At 38.3% G+C, this 15,274-nt stretch overlaps 1 protein-coding gene across 1 annotated transcript in view; it reads right to left on the bottom strand.

Annotated features, from left to right (window-relative positions):
- Positions 1-14,520, bottom strand: part of ST8SIA4 (ST8 alpha-N-acetyl-neuraminide alpha-2,8-sialyltransferase 4) — a 58,816-nt gene extending 44,296 nt beyond the window's left edge. The window contains exons 1-3 of the mRNA XM_009276944.2: positions 14,366-14,520; positions 11,819-11,950; positions 1,090-1,347 (exon numbers count right to left, since the gene is read on the bottom strand). Coding sequence (XP_009275219.1) covers positions 1,090-1,347; positions 11,819-11,950; positions 14,366-14,520 — 545 coding nt within the window. The remainder of the gene's footprint in view (positions 1-1,089; positions 1,348-11,818; positions 11,951-14,365) is intronic.
- Between the last annotated feature and the right edge of the window lie 754 nt (positions 14,521-15,274).

Here is a 15,274-nt window from a genome sequence, read left to right as displayed (position 1 = left end):
GACATAGAAAAGCATGCCATAGGCTAAATGTGGTTTACAAATGTGGTATTTATTTTTTGATTCCTTCTGCAATAAGGATGCTAATTTGAAAGACTATAGTGGTACAAGCAAAACAAATAAGGAAAATTAAAGAGCAGTGTGTTACTGTTTCAGTCGCCACTTGCTAGTACACCTTTCAAATAAAATACAACTTTCATTTGTATATCCTGTTTTATGTACTGAAAAACTGTAATTTTTCTTTTCCGTAGCTTTTTGATATTTTTGTTGCCACTATCCTTCTTCAAGGTGAAAAAAGAAAAAGCAAATAACTCGCAATGACAACTATTTCTATATTGTTTTCTGTCACTGCCCTTCTGTATTCTACCCTTTCACCCTTCTCAAGCCAAACCAATAGGTCCTTTTGCTTTTGAAGCAGAAGTTTCTATCTCTTGCCCAACCTTCTCTACATCCATATAATGCCAGGCTGTCAAATAAGGCCAGCTATTCCTCTTTATTTCCCATTGATATGTGAAATCCAAAGGTATTCTATTGTGTGTGTTTTCAGAATGAGTAACAAGTGAAGCATATCAACATTTTTTGCCCAAACTGCAGAGAGACTTTTTTAAAGCAATGTGAAGGGATTTAGATGCATGACTTCCAATTACCTTAATGGCAGCCATCTGGTTCAACATCAATACATCACACTGAAATTTTACCCCATGCTGCACATAAGTAATGGAGTAATTTACAATAGGCCATCTTTATTGGCCAAGAGCTAAGAAAGAATATTTTTGAAGGAGAAAACATTTTGCATTTATTCTACCATGGCCTCCATAAGAATATCTATTTTGTCTGGAATAAAAACAACAAACAGCAAAAATAAGTAGCACAAACCTCACTCCTCTGACCCTTGTTTTCTTTTCACTGTAAAAATAATCTTGTCAACAATATGGGCATGAATTTAAACTTGGGGAATCACACAGTGAAGGATACTGTTTCAGATTAATTTCAGATAATGCCTGAAATCTGTATCTCAGATTAAAACATTTCTCCCAGCTTGAGTCCAAGAAACATAGCAGGCTGTATCTTCAACAGCCGATGAAAACTCACCTTATTACAAAGTCATGGCTATCAATCTCTTTTCCACATCCACTGTCCAGAAGGATGCCAGAATTCCCAACAACAGCACACGTTTTAAATCGGCGATTCTTCATTGGGGAAACTTCAGGGAGAAGGCTGTGCAAATCCTGAGAAATGTTCAGGGTACGACGTCTGTCCAGTACATAATGGATTACATCTCCTGGCTTGAAGCTGCTTTTGACCACTGAGACATCTCTTTCAGCATCCAAGAATCGAAGAATGTTCTTTCTGGGTTGACAGAAAAATGCACAGATAAAACCCAACTCACTGGTCACATGGAGTTTATCTAAGAGTAATACAGACTGTACAGAGCATACAACATAAAGCAGAGGGTAGATAAAGCAGAGGGTAGATAGTGTCAGACAGGCTAAGGTCATTTCCCATGCTCTACGATGGAGTTAGAGCAAAGCTGTTAGGACAGAGTTCAAATCTGGGTTACAATATAACACGTAAATACTACAGTGATAGAGCATAATGACTTCTTACAAAGGCACTGAGAGACCAAGGGAGGATGACTTCGGAAATTAGAAGGCATACTATTTTTGAGTATTTTACAAAACTTTGGAGTAAACACATATTTGAAAAAGGACAAGAGCAGTTTGTTTTCATAGAAACATCATAAAAACATAGTTAAATGTATGAGGTATTTATGATTTAGGAAATAAATGCTTCACTACAATCTCATCTCTCGCAAATCAGCTTGGTTCAGGAATGGCCATGTTTTCTTATAGATTCTTATTTCACCATAAGAACAACATATTCAGTTCAGCATAAACTTGCTCCTAATTAACTGAAGTTCAGCCAAAGTTATCCTAATTAACTTGAAATAGGAACACCCACAGTCTTTTGTACCAATTTAAACCAAATCAGCTTAAAAACATACTGCAAATTAAACTACTGCAGCTCAGGGTCTAGTCAAGCTGTTAGCTGAACTCATAGAAACACTTATGAACTCTATCATCACTTTAAATGAGGTTAGTCCAATCCTTTACCTTGCTTCTCTGCAATTAATTCTTTAAACTATTAGCCGGGTTCAGACACACATGATCAAGACATGAGGGTTTAACAAGCTACCATGGGTCAAGTGAACTATGGTAATTAAACAGTTGTATACTGCCAGTCCACAGCAAGTATCAGATGAAGAATGTCTGCTTAAATGTCAGCTGAAGAAGTTAAGTCATGGTAATTGTACCCGCTTACGGGGGTGGGGGCAGGGGTCTAAAAACTGACACACTTTCAATACGAATTCAAAAAGACACTCTTAATGACTGCAGCTATGTAATGACTGATACCTGCACTGGCAGTGTCAAGCAGTTTTCAGTACACATTTATCCCTGGTATAAAAAGCTGGGAAGAACTCCAGGCCAGAACTGCAGGAGCCACTGGTAGCTCAGGATTGCAAATGAGCAAAGCCTTACAAGCTTGTGTCCACCCCTGCTCTGCAAAGCATGTACAAAGGTCTTTTCCAACCTAAATGATTCTATGGTTCTATGGTTCTATTTGTGAAAAGGCATAAAGATGACATCTGAACTTAAACATACGTAAGTACAATACACTTATGGAACAGACAGGGAGTGCTGAGCTGGGGCAGAGTGTTCACTACGTGTTAATTCGAACACAAACTTTTGCCTCTGCAACTCTAGCAAGACAAGAAGAAGAACAATAACTTTATATTTTCCACGGCTGTCAGCAGGTAAGGTGGAATTTAAAACAGAACAGACATTTTGTTGAGTAAGAGAATGCTATTTTTATGCAATAAATTTTTAGAGCAGGACTTCCTTAGAGCAGATCAAAACAGGAAAAGATAACTAGAGATGCCACTCTAGCAGTTGCAACACCCACGGAGAGACATAAAGGGGAAATAATCCCCCACAAGTGAAAAGGGATAAACTATAGGAACACCATGCTCACCAGCAGCCAGCTCCTGTGCCACTGCCTCAAGAGGGAAGAATATATCTGAAACTTGCAATCAGTGACACAAAATACTCACCCTGGAACCAACCTTAAAAGCCATAGAGGAAGTGAAACATGATAAAAATATTTTTTCAAGTGTTTGCTCTCATTTCTTAAACTAGGACCAAAAAAAAAAAAAAAAGAAAAAGAAAGAACGTCTTGGGCTGTCTGTTACAGCTGTCATGTATGAATGAAGCAGCATCAGAGCAAAGACAGCTTGTGCTGAGGCCTATGAGGGACTCAGAATAACGGAGCAGGATAGACAATGTTAAAATCCTGAGAGTCTAAAGCTTTTGGTAAGGCCAGGCAAGGTATTTCTGTAAAAGGAAGATGAAGACTCCACTTTAGCCTCTAAGTTGAATGGACTTAAAATCTCCATGGGTTTGATAAGCTTCATTTTGTGGGTACTCTGCAACAGATATATAAATTGCTACAAAATGAAAAAGAGCAAGAAAGAAGGAATTGCCCAATGTAGCAGTATTAAAAATGACCAGAATTCTTCATTACCTAAGAACAGAGCTACCAGACCTGTGCCTGTAAAGGACAAGATGAATGCATCAGAAGTTATCAATAGCATCAGCCAAGGTATCCACTCACTTCATATGCACTCTGACATGAGAAGGGGTGACCACAAATGAGTTTCAAAAAAGCAAAAGAAATTCTGTGAAATGTACAGAAATGTAGAAAGTCACGTGATCACCAGAAAATTCGCTGTAGTAATTTAAAGCACCCGTCCCTGATACCTAGAATGAATGGGCCTAATACTGTTTCTGTTAGCAAAAAAGTAGCAACATTTGTGCATGAAAAGAGTATCTTCTGTATTATTTTCAAACATAAGAGGAAGGCAGTGAAGTTATGCAAACAGTGCCAAAAAAATAAAAGTGACTTGGCTTCCATTATTAATTTGGTTACTTACAGTCAAAGCTTACTTATCTATGTGCTTACATATGCTCACAGAAGTCCTCCAAAGGGTTTCAAGTAGACCTGAATTAGACTTAGATAATCAACCACTTATTTAACAGAGCTGAAATTTCCAAAATGTCTAAGGAATTTATTTTTCTATAAAATTTTGAGATGGGCAAAAGTCACTGAATCTTAGTATCTTCTCACATATTTAAAAACGTTTTCTTATCCGAAGTTGTCAGTAGCATATTCAATTAAATGTATGCACAGGTATTACAGTACGCATAAGAAACCTTGTATAAGAGATGTGTAATAGTGCTAACTTTAAAATATTTTAAATGATACATCTGACTGTATCCAGATATCTTTTAATACTGAAAGAAATATGATTAAGAATGCAGATGTTCATGCTATTGTTTTAAGTTTCTCTGTGCTACTGACTGATCTGTACCATGGGGATAGCAGTACTTCCACTTTTCATGTTAAGTGCTAAGAGAAAAAAATTTACTAAAGGATATGACAAAAAACTGAAAGTACATACATGAGTGTCTCAGTCTTGATGCTGGTTAATAATAAGAACTTGTTTAAACCTTTGTTCTGTCCCGCAAAGAGCACTGAAAATAGCACAACAAGGTATTCTGATTAAACAGGCATGACAAAATAATTTAAAATAAGTGCTAATCCACATCCAGCTGCATATAAAATTCAAGTGTAAGCTCAATTAGAGGAAGGAAAAAAACAGCATGATTTTTAGTAAACCTTGAAGCAAAGGTGTTCTGCAACCTTAAGTTAAAATATGTAAAGAAACTATTTTATCTGAGGTGGTCTTCAAGTTGTTTTGATGAATAAAACTGTATCTGGGGTGTGGCCTGAGCCCTTTGTGGGCAGGTGAGGCAGATGTGGCTCGCTCTTATCTGAAGCTAAGCAGCTGTTTGCAGCATGTTTACATGACTCGCAGAAACATGGTGTCACAATCTGTGGTTGACCTAGGGTTTTTCTTCGATAACCAGAAACAGATGTTCATAATATTTAAGTACCAACTACAACTCTTGGTTATCTGATAAAGTATTGCTCGGGGGCAACATGGTGACATTTTTCTACTTACGTGCATTTTTCTGGTTTTATTTTGTACTGTAGTCTTTATACTACACAACTATTATATAATGGCAAACTCTCCCCCATCTGCCTCAGAATTGTGTGGATTAAGGGAAGAAAATAAATCACTTAGACTTTCAAGGTTACAAAGAAATTTATATTTTTAGACATTGCCAAGAACACTGAAATATGACCTCCCAACACTTTTCTTGGGAAAATCATTCCTTTTAAGCAAGGCAGTGCCAGAAATCCTTGCTGCTGGGGCATCTGGACTTGTCTGGACCACAGCAGTGAGGGAAAGACCCTGAAGTGCATCCTCAGTACCCAGGAAGCTGGGCTAGCTCACCAGCAACCACATTATGGAAACAGAAACAGACTAAGTGATTACCTAGTCCACACTCTGCCCTCACTGAAGATGTGCCTTTATCTACATCACCCCCAGCCCATATTTATCTAATATATTCCTAACTACCTCCCATGGCGAGGACTCAGCAAACTCCCCACGAAGTCTATGTCAGTGCTTCCCTAGCCTTACCAGCAGCACAATATTCCTAGTGCTAGCTTGGATCTTTCCCACAGCAACTGAAGCCTGTCCTTGTTCCTTACACCTTGCCTGTGGAGGACAGACTATTTCTTACTCTTGGCAATAGCCTTCATTTACCTGAGGCTAAGAAGCCATCCAACGTTTTTTTAAACTTTTATTTTTTAACCGGACAGGTCATGTGTTGTAGATCTCTGACCCCTCTTGTTACTCTCCTGCAGACCTTCTCTGACTGATTCACACAGGTCTTTAAACAACTTGGTTTTTCAATTATTCTACTCTAACCCTGGCAAGTCCTCACGCTGCTTTGCACTCCCCAGTTGGAAGGCAGAAGGCAGCTCTCAACCTTTGAAATCACCAAGGACTGCGACCTAGGTAAAGCATACTTCTTGCCAGCTAATGCTGCTTTCCTTAAAGAGGTTTTCTTAAAACTCCCTTTCAGTCAGACTAAAGCCAAACCCAACGCAGGTGCAAACATTTGCAGTCCCCCCTGCCTCCTCAGGAGGCCAACAGGAGCTGTAGCCATCTACAAGGGCAGGCTGTGACCTTGTGTTACCACACAGTTTGTTCTTGTTTTGTTTTGTTTTTTAATTAAACAACACTAAAAATACTCCTGTCCCAAAGGAGTAGTGCTTTCCAACTCTCTGCTTGCCTCTAGCGCTGAAACAGGTACTTAAGACCAAACTGTGTTTGTATGTCTGAGTAAGGGAAAAATGAATAGTTTAATTTGATTAATTATCTTACCTTTCCCATATCTCCTTTTTATGCTCTCTCTATGCAAATTGATCACAAGCAGACTTCTAATAAATTCAGATCATTTTAGGGCTTTTAACCACAATTCTAACAGTTGAGCTCTATGTTTCTGAATGTGCACTTCATGCAACTACAGGGAGGATTTTTCACATGCTACTAAAACAAAAGATTATTTTTTAATTCTTCTAAAAAGCTGTTCATTACTAAAAGACCAATGGTTGTTTATATCCAAATGTTTTTATTTGCTTTGTAAGGCATCTGACCATAAATATTTCAATTTCTAAATATTGTCTTGATCACTTTGACAGTAACTAGGCAGTTTGTTTAACTGACTGACTTTAGATTGCTCTTAAATTGAACACAGACTTCAAGTTTTAGATTTCTTTGGACTCATTTGGTGCTTTTGTTTCCTTTTTTTTTTTTTTTTAATAAGACAAACAACACATACAAAATCCTTTTGATATATAATTAGTAAATGTCCAGTAACATCTCACTCCCGAAAGACTCCCATCCTACTGAAGTTATTGCAGATTTTCATTCCATTTCTTCTATTTAATTTTGAAAATTCTCTAAGATTTGGATTTGTTAAAAGCACGCCTAACTGCAACTAACCATGGAAAGGCTCCTGGCATTCCCCAGCCCATGGAGGACCACACAAACTGAAGTGCCGTATTACAGGAAAGTTGCTGTCTGGTTCTGTCTCCATTCTAGCCCTCTTCGTGTCCTTCAGGGCACCCCACTCTCCCTTGACCAGAAAGGTTACTTCAGTAGCTGAAGCACATACTAATCGGGCACAAATCTTCAGTGGGCACATGCAAAAGGAAAGGAGGGCTTTCAAATACAATATGACCCAACTACTGCTTACCATATGAAGGCCCAGCCATATGTCAGCTTTTCATTAATTTAAGCAAGTTAGAGTCAAAAGAAAGGAGTCAAAGGAGTTAATCATCCCAACTGACAGTGAATACTGACTTTTCAGTGAAGGCAAGTGACTAAGGAGGCAAAAAAACCTTAGATTTATTATGACTAAACCAGATTAGACAGCCCCAGTTTGCATGTCGTAGAGACACAGAAGATCTGAAGGAAACAGCGTAGCTGGCCCCAAAACATTGCTCCAAATGCTTCAGAGCAATTGTACTGCTCCATTGCCAGTTCAGTATTTGCTTGCACTTCAGGGACTTTATCATAGCTGTTTCATATTAACTTGAAAGATAAACAACGATAATAATCTGAACCTTTCTAACGAGGAAGCTGCACTTTTTTTCATGATGCTTTTAACATCTTACAAGTTCTCACACTTTTCTGACAGGAAATTTCCACTCATCGAGTTCTCTGTCACATTGCAAAAAGATAAATACATCCTCGACACACTTTTTTTTTTTATTTTGCCTTCCTGCAATTCAAAACATTCATCTGCTCCTTCCAACATAAACACCCACATTTAATCAAAAATAAGTGGAAGAAGAAAGTCACACACTGAGATGTCAGACTGTAATTCATTTCACACAGGTCACAGATGTGTTGGCATAGTCCTGGCTTAGTGTGGCATAGTGTGGAAGGCTTCCCCAGCTAGGTTTGTACCATCTCGGCCACATCTCTCCTTTCTGAAAGTATGGCCTTCAATACAACTGAAATTTCCTAATTTCCAGAACTGGAAAACCTTCACATTGGTACAGAGAGCAGGAAGGACTTAAGACACAAAACCTTGCAGAAGGTGGATTCTCTCTCTTTTTTGTAACTGAAAAAATTCAGACAGAAGGGGAGCCAAGCAAGCAGTCTCCTTCCCTTAGGCACAGGAATTACCAATTATTCTTCAAAGAAGTTGTCAGCAATCAGAAGGTAACATCAGTTGGAAAAATCACTCTCCCACTAGAGCAATGGTGATTGGCAAGGCAGCAAATTTGCTACAGTCTCAAGCAATTAATAATACCCAGAGTAATTAATAATACCCATCATTTCTACCTCAATCACAGAACGTCTAATGCCTGCTTAACATCTCCAAAGGGCTGCTGCCCTCCCAAAAGGGCTGCTACACTTCCTAGACTACCTCTTTTGGCTGCAAAGTTCCAGAGAGCATCTCGTGACACCAGAAACCCAGTGGAAACTTTTCATCCTCCCACGGGGTCCTGATAAAGCAGCTTTTTCACTCATTGACTCCTATCTGAGCCTGGCCTTGCCAAGAATTCATAGGACCTTTGAGGCTGACAGACTGGTCACTAACCTGAGCAAAAATAAAATGGCCAGAGATGATGCCCATGGTCAACAAAGCAAATAGCAAAGCATAATATTCCAGCTGCCAGCCAACTATGTCCAGACACACCATTGATCAAGAGTCCTCGCATGAAGCGAAACTATCAAATATTTTCTATGTTTTAAAATTGCTAATGTGGGTGTCCAGCTGACGTAAGACACAAAAGTAGCTGCTACTTATGGGTGATTATAAGTTTTATGAAATGTCTTTATGCTGTACACTAATGGTTTCACAAATTACTTCTCTACTGCTAAGAACTGACAACTTTTTATACATTATTCAACAGGCGCTAGCTTTTTTTTTGTTTCTCTCACGGTTATTTGCTACGGTCAACCTCACACCACAGGAGCACCACCGTTCACATTAACATTTGCAATAATAGAGTATGAATCATCTTCACAGTCTACACAGTGCATGTAATGTACTTTGGAGGGCTAAACAGTTAGTTGAACCATGAGAACACTCTAGGAGATTGCTAGACACTTTTGAAGTTAGTCCTGATAGGTCCATAAGTGTAAAAATATTTACGGCTAAGATGCTTCTTACTGCTGTGACAGGGAAGAAAGGTGTATAGCAAACCACCTGTAAAAGTGAAAGTAGAATGCACATTTTTTAGTCAGCATCGGAGTGGAACACATATCACAAGGGGCTGCATGTGGCTTCCTCAAGGAAAAGCATGCCGAACTTCCCTCCCTCACCACTGAGGACCATAACTGAATACGCTATGCACATTAGCAAAGAGGATTTCTGGAAAGAATATGACTGGCTAGTAGCACTGACTCCTTTCACATAATTTATGTCAAATTTTAGCCCTAAGTCACATTAATCTAAAAACTTTTACTGGTTCAGTGAAAACACCTGCTTTCTGCCCTGGTGTTCATGACAGTAGCTGTTTCATCTCAAAACAAGACTAGCAATGTGGACATCTAAATAACCTCACCTTTAGGCTCTCTACTGTACAGAAAATGTTTACGCTGGTAAAGAGGAACCTTTACTGTTTAAACCAGTGTACAAGAGACCTGTTTTTTTTCACTGTACTACTGAGACAAAAAAATCCTTCACTGTACAATTTTTAAAAAACACCACATAATCACATCATGATGCTTCTTAAGAGCACATTAGTAATTTATAAAATGAGAGAACTTTTCCCCCCCAGCCAACAGTAAGGAAAAAACTGATTTTGAAACTCATTATTTTAGTAGATTGAGATGATACACACATAGTAACAAGCTTAAAAAAAGAAGTATTCTCTACTGTTTTACCTCTTTGTCTGAATGATGTATTTTGCTTCTGAAACAAGTGAAAAATGAGCATAACCCAAGCTTCATTTTCTCTCATAATTTTGATCAAAAAGTTATTGTAGTATTTTTACTTGTTTGTTGTTTGGCTTGAGCAGCAAGGTGTATTGGTTTTAAATGGTTCTGAAATATGACACTGAATTTTTCAACAAAATGACTGAAAAGAGTTATCTGTCTCTACTTATAGTCACTCAATGGCTTCCAAATCAGTTTACTACATGAGTAAAACAGTGTGCTATTTTCTCCTAATTGTCAGAAACACAACCTATGATTTGAAATTTCAACAGTATTCTTCTGAAGTTACTCAATATTTCTCCAACTTAAATTGTCAGTTATATGCATATAAATTTTAAATACTGATATAGAAAATCTGCTTATCTTTCCTAAACTACCTTGGAGCAGAACTTAGACTTTATGGAATAACCATGCACTCGTCAAACATGCTGCATCTGAACAGACGGTCCTGGAAGAAACTCCATTCCTGAGCTGCACCTCAGCTGCATTTTAGGGCAACCACCAGGTCTTCCCTAGTAGGAAACCCAGGTGCCTGGGGAGCAGCCAAGTGCCCAAGGGTCCCTTAGTCTACGCAGTCAGGGAGTGGGGACTCCACAGTGCTCCAGAGAGCTCTTGCCAGGCAGCTGAGACACAGCTACAGGCTCCAGAATATTAATTTGCTGCCTACCCAAATCCTGCAACTCTTTCCATCCCTGACGCTGTTCCTTGGCTTTTGCAGCGGGGCTGCGCTATGGCCATCATAGCACAAGACTTACAGAACATCAATCCTTTACTTCATACATTTCTGAGCTACCCATATCTTCTGCACATTTTAGAATTAGGGACATAAAATAGCAGTCATTAAAAAAAACAAACCCTAAGTTCCTCATTCAGAGAAGCCATGCTTTCACACGTGGAACATTGCCTGTTTAAGGGTTTTGTAAGCTGTCTGTTAAATAAAAAAAAAAACAGGTAGAAAGGGAAATGACATAGAAACCACATGTTAATTAGATCAAATTCCTATTCAACATCTTAATATTCAGAAAAACAAGTCTACTCTGCTATGTGATTGCTGCTGAAAATAGTTATTTTCTATCATTTTTCACAGAATGCAACACTCCCAGCCCTCCACACTGCCAACCCATGCTCCACACGTCTCTCACTGGCCACCTTCCTGATTAAGACAGAGCAGATACAGTGACAATACAACACACTAAGAGGCTTCTGCTTTCTCTTCTCTCAAGCCCCAAGGTGAGTAGACCCGCTGTACCTACCAACACCCATCAGAACTATCACTCACTTTAACTCTGCTACTGTGTTTCCACCCTCAGCATGAGCCTAAGGCTCTTTTTCGCCTCTCTGATTTCAGGAAAGAAAACTGCATATTGTCAACTCCTGACCTTGTGACTTGGACCAGCCACAGACAGGGCTGGATTCGCAGCACCTGACATCCTAGCTCTTGACTCTCACATCTAAGTTGTCTACCTAAGCTCCCTCTATAGTTAAGGGAGAAAAACTGGTACGTTCAGGTACTTCCATCTATCCTATTTGAGACCTTTAGGATGGGAGGAAATCATGTCTTAAAAGTGCCAATTTCTCACCACTGACTGCAAGAGAGTTCTAGGCAGCCAACTTAAATGTGAACATGCATAATGTAGATACTGACTGCACGGGTCTGACTGACACAGCCAGATGAAAACATTTTATTTATTCTCATGAAGGATGACTTGACTTTGGAGTCTAATGTAATTTAGTTGCATTTAACACTGCACCATAAACATGTATATAAAACATCCACCTGCAACCGTAAATCAAATGGCTGTTTTCCAGACCAGAAGAATTACAGGCAATATGAAATGAAAAGAATTATAGGTAATATGAAATGAACTGCTTTTTATTTAAAACACTCACCTTATTTCCAGTACCAAAGAAGAATTGATTTTCCAACCTTCTACAGCATGCTGGAAGATTGAGGAGCCACCCTTTTGAATTATCTTATCAGAGCTATTGATCATTGATCTACTCAAACTCAGTTCACCATCTCTGCAATGCAATATAGAAAAGACACAATTACATCAAGGCTAACTCTAGATCACAAGCACCAGTGATATTTCCTTTTATTCACAACAAAAAGAAGCAATTATCTCCCCTTCAGACTTATTCTGCTTGCCAAAGCAAATAAAATGTACCTGTGAGAAATCTATGGGACACCTATATCTAATACTTGAATATGCAATTTAAGAGCTTAAATATGTTTGTATTTCTAATGAAACAGACGTAACAAAAATTACAATAAACTCCAAATTGAACCTGGACCAAACTTCAGTATGTTTGTGAGGCAGATTCTGCACCTCTGTGTTCCAAATTTCCAGTATTAACAAATTGTTAACTTTGCAGTGAACTGCAAATTGTTAACTTTCAAGCCTTCCCCCAGCAATTGCTCATGTTCTACAATAATGGCCTAATAGATTCCCTTTGCCTCCTATCGATAACTAAAAGACTTTCATGCATGGAATTCTGGAGTTTAACAGCATACAAAACCCAAAATTTTCCAAGACTTCCTGAAACTTTTCTATGCACACATTCAAACAACCCCAGTTGTCTTATCCTCTTCATCAATCTTATAATATTAATAAATTTTGGTGAGGCAACCAATCTTATAATATTAATAAATATTGGTGAGGCAACCTTAAAAAAATAAAAAAAAAATGTAGTAAGCTGTGGGTGATGACCGCTGAACATCCGATGAGGTATTATAATGTTGCAGTTGCAATGATATTAGCCAATAGGGTCACACAAATGTGACAGAGAAGCTAAAACACTGCAAGCACAACTTAAGATGTTAGGTCTGAAATCTGGTTTATATGATCTTCCATATTGTTTCCGTTTAGGTGCCAGAGCAATGTTCTTCTGAGTTCAAACACAGCTCTTAATCATAAATATATCAAAGTTGTTGGATATAACATTCTACCATGTAGAATGTCTTGTATCTCAGGAGTATATATAACAGTAATATACAGAAATCTCTTCATTCTCTGAAATGCTGCCAATAACAATAACTTCATTTAGCTTGTAAACAGAACTTTTGACCACTAGCCATGCAACCAACAAAATGGAAAAGATGTGAGATTGTAAGTTTTCTAGGGAATCGCTGACTCTTGTTTTCCTGTGGCTGTAAGTTCTTAAAACAATTGGATCCTAGCCCTTAGTAAGAGCTACAGCAACATTACTGCAGTATATATAAAAAGTATTAATATTTGGTAAATTATATAGCAGACTAAACTCAAACTAACCTGCAATGGGACATTAATTAAGCTAAATTAACAAAACTGGTAACATGTAGTCATTTGCAAAAAGTGTTATGATTGTAAAAGCCCCTGTAACTAATAAACCAGTATTATACACTTCATCGAAAACATTGATCACTACCAACGCTCTCCCTCCCTCATCCCCTCTATGCCAACATGCTGCAGCACTGACATTGCACTGACTCACAGGTAAGAGTGCCACCTACCGAAAAACCTACAACTTTAAGCAATCGTGTAGGTACAAGATCTGTATGCAAATTATCCAAATCACTCTAACTTGAGGGAACGGGAGGATGTTGCAGAAGTCCTAAAATTCAATAACCATTAATACTTTTTGCTATTTTAAAATGTTTTATTTATTTATATTTATGAGGTAAAGTACTCAGTCTAAAAGTACTTCAGTGCTTCAGTCTCCAGTTTATGCTGGGTTAAACGTTATCCAGTAGACGCTTTAACAGTGACACAGGTGACAAAGCTTAACACCTAAAGCACCACAGCATTTGAAATGTGGTTGTCTTCCATACTCGCAATTTATATCTGCAGTGAGCTACATATATTGTACAGTAAAATACTGTTAAATTCTGCTCTCATGAGCTAAAAGAAGGTCCTAGGCACTTTGTGTTAAAGTTCTACCATGAATACAAAGGTGTTCACTTACATCCTCCTCTCCCTTTTATTGGTATTGCTTAATTTTCACTTAAAGTAACATTAAATAAACTAACACATAAAAAACTAGATTTACTACAGAAAAATCTTCATTGTGTAAACAACTGCAAAATAAATTTGGGCTACTTTGTTTCTTCTAGAATCACTGCAAATCCTCTGTGATGTAAATGAAACAGCTGCCATAGTGTGACAGCAACTTGTGGCTGACAGTGTCAACCTTCACTCTGAATTACCTTGCCTTGGTGACCAATCAGACCAATATAATAAGACTATCTCTTCTCCTGAAGACAGTTCATTAAATATAAATAACTGTCTTCAAGCATATTCCATATCAGTAGAAGATAACACTGTTTAAGAAACACTGCATTCCACATAACATGCGTGTTTCACATTACTGTCTAGTTAAAGAAGGGCATGCTTTCACAATTGCTGTCCTAGCAAACTTTGCTATGAGAACACAGCTGATTTAAGGTTTATCACATACTTTGGAATTGTACATAGTCCATTTTGGAACATCTGGGATTTACCTGCAGTGTCACTAATAACCATAAAATGGGCCACCTCGCGCATGCACAGTTCTGCATTACTGGTGCTTCTGGAAGTAAAACATCCCGCAGAAAACTGACTTTGCTTTCCCATGTGGCCAGTCAAAAATAACCAAACAGCATGAGCCCTTCCTTCAGGAGAAAGGCGAGTGTAACATCAATAGTGGCAGCAGATACTAGTAGTACACCTAGGGGTTTTTTTTCCTGCTTCGTACAGTAATGGATGGGACAACGGGCTCAGAAAAGAAATTATATTCCAATATCCTTAGCCAAAGTGAGTAGCACCATACTGCACAAGAAGTCTCACTGATACCAGAGAAGTGCAGATATCACTAAACGACCTGGCAGAAGTACATTACAGCTGCATTTTAAAGCGTTGTTATGGACATACATATTTATGACTAAATACACTTATTTTCTTTCATTTAATATTAAATCATCAGTTCGGTTTAGTACCTTTTAAATCGTGTCAAACAATGTATCATAAGCTGGAGGGGGCTTTTTTTGCAAATATATATGGATTCTACCTAGTGACTAATTTCTGAATCGTTTTAGCAGCTACCTCTAGTCTGACAGGAAGGAGTACATATTAAGAAACATGGGTATCTTTAATGGTGATTCTCCCTCACACATTCGTTTTCACATGTATTTTTGCACACCTACAACTCCAAAATTTTAAACTTTTGTACATCTTTTAAGTATGCAGATACCACGGCATCATGGCAGAAACTGGACTTACACCCAGGCTGAACAAGATGGAAAGTTACCAGCAAGTTGTGAAAATCTTTAACACCACGAGAAGCAAACATCGCATCATCAACCATACACACACACAGGCGAGGCCATCC

Source organism: Aptenodytes forsteri, unplaced genomic scaffold (genome assembly GCF_000699145.1).
Source record: "Aptenodytes forsteri isolate BGI_AS27 unplaced genomic scaffold, ASM69914v1 Scaffold370, whole genome shotgun sequence".
Taxonomy (NCBI): Eukaryota; Metazoa; Chordata; class Aves; order Sphenisciformes; family Spheniscidae; genus Aptenodytes; species Aptenodytes forsteri.
This window is presented reverse-complemented; position numbering and strand designations above follow the sequence as displayed.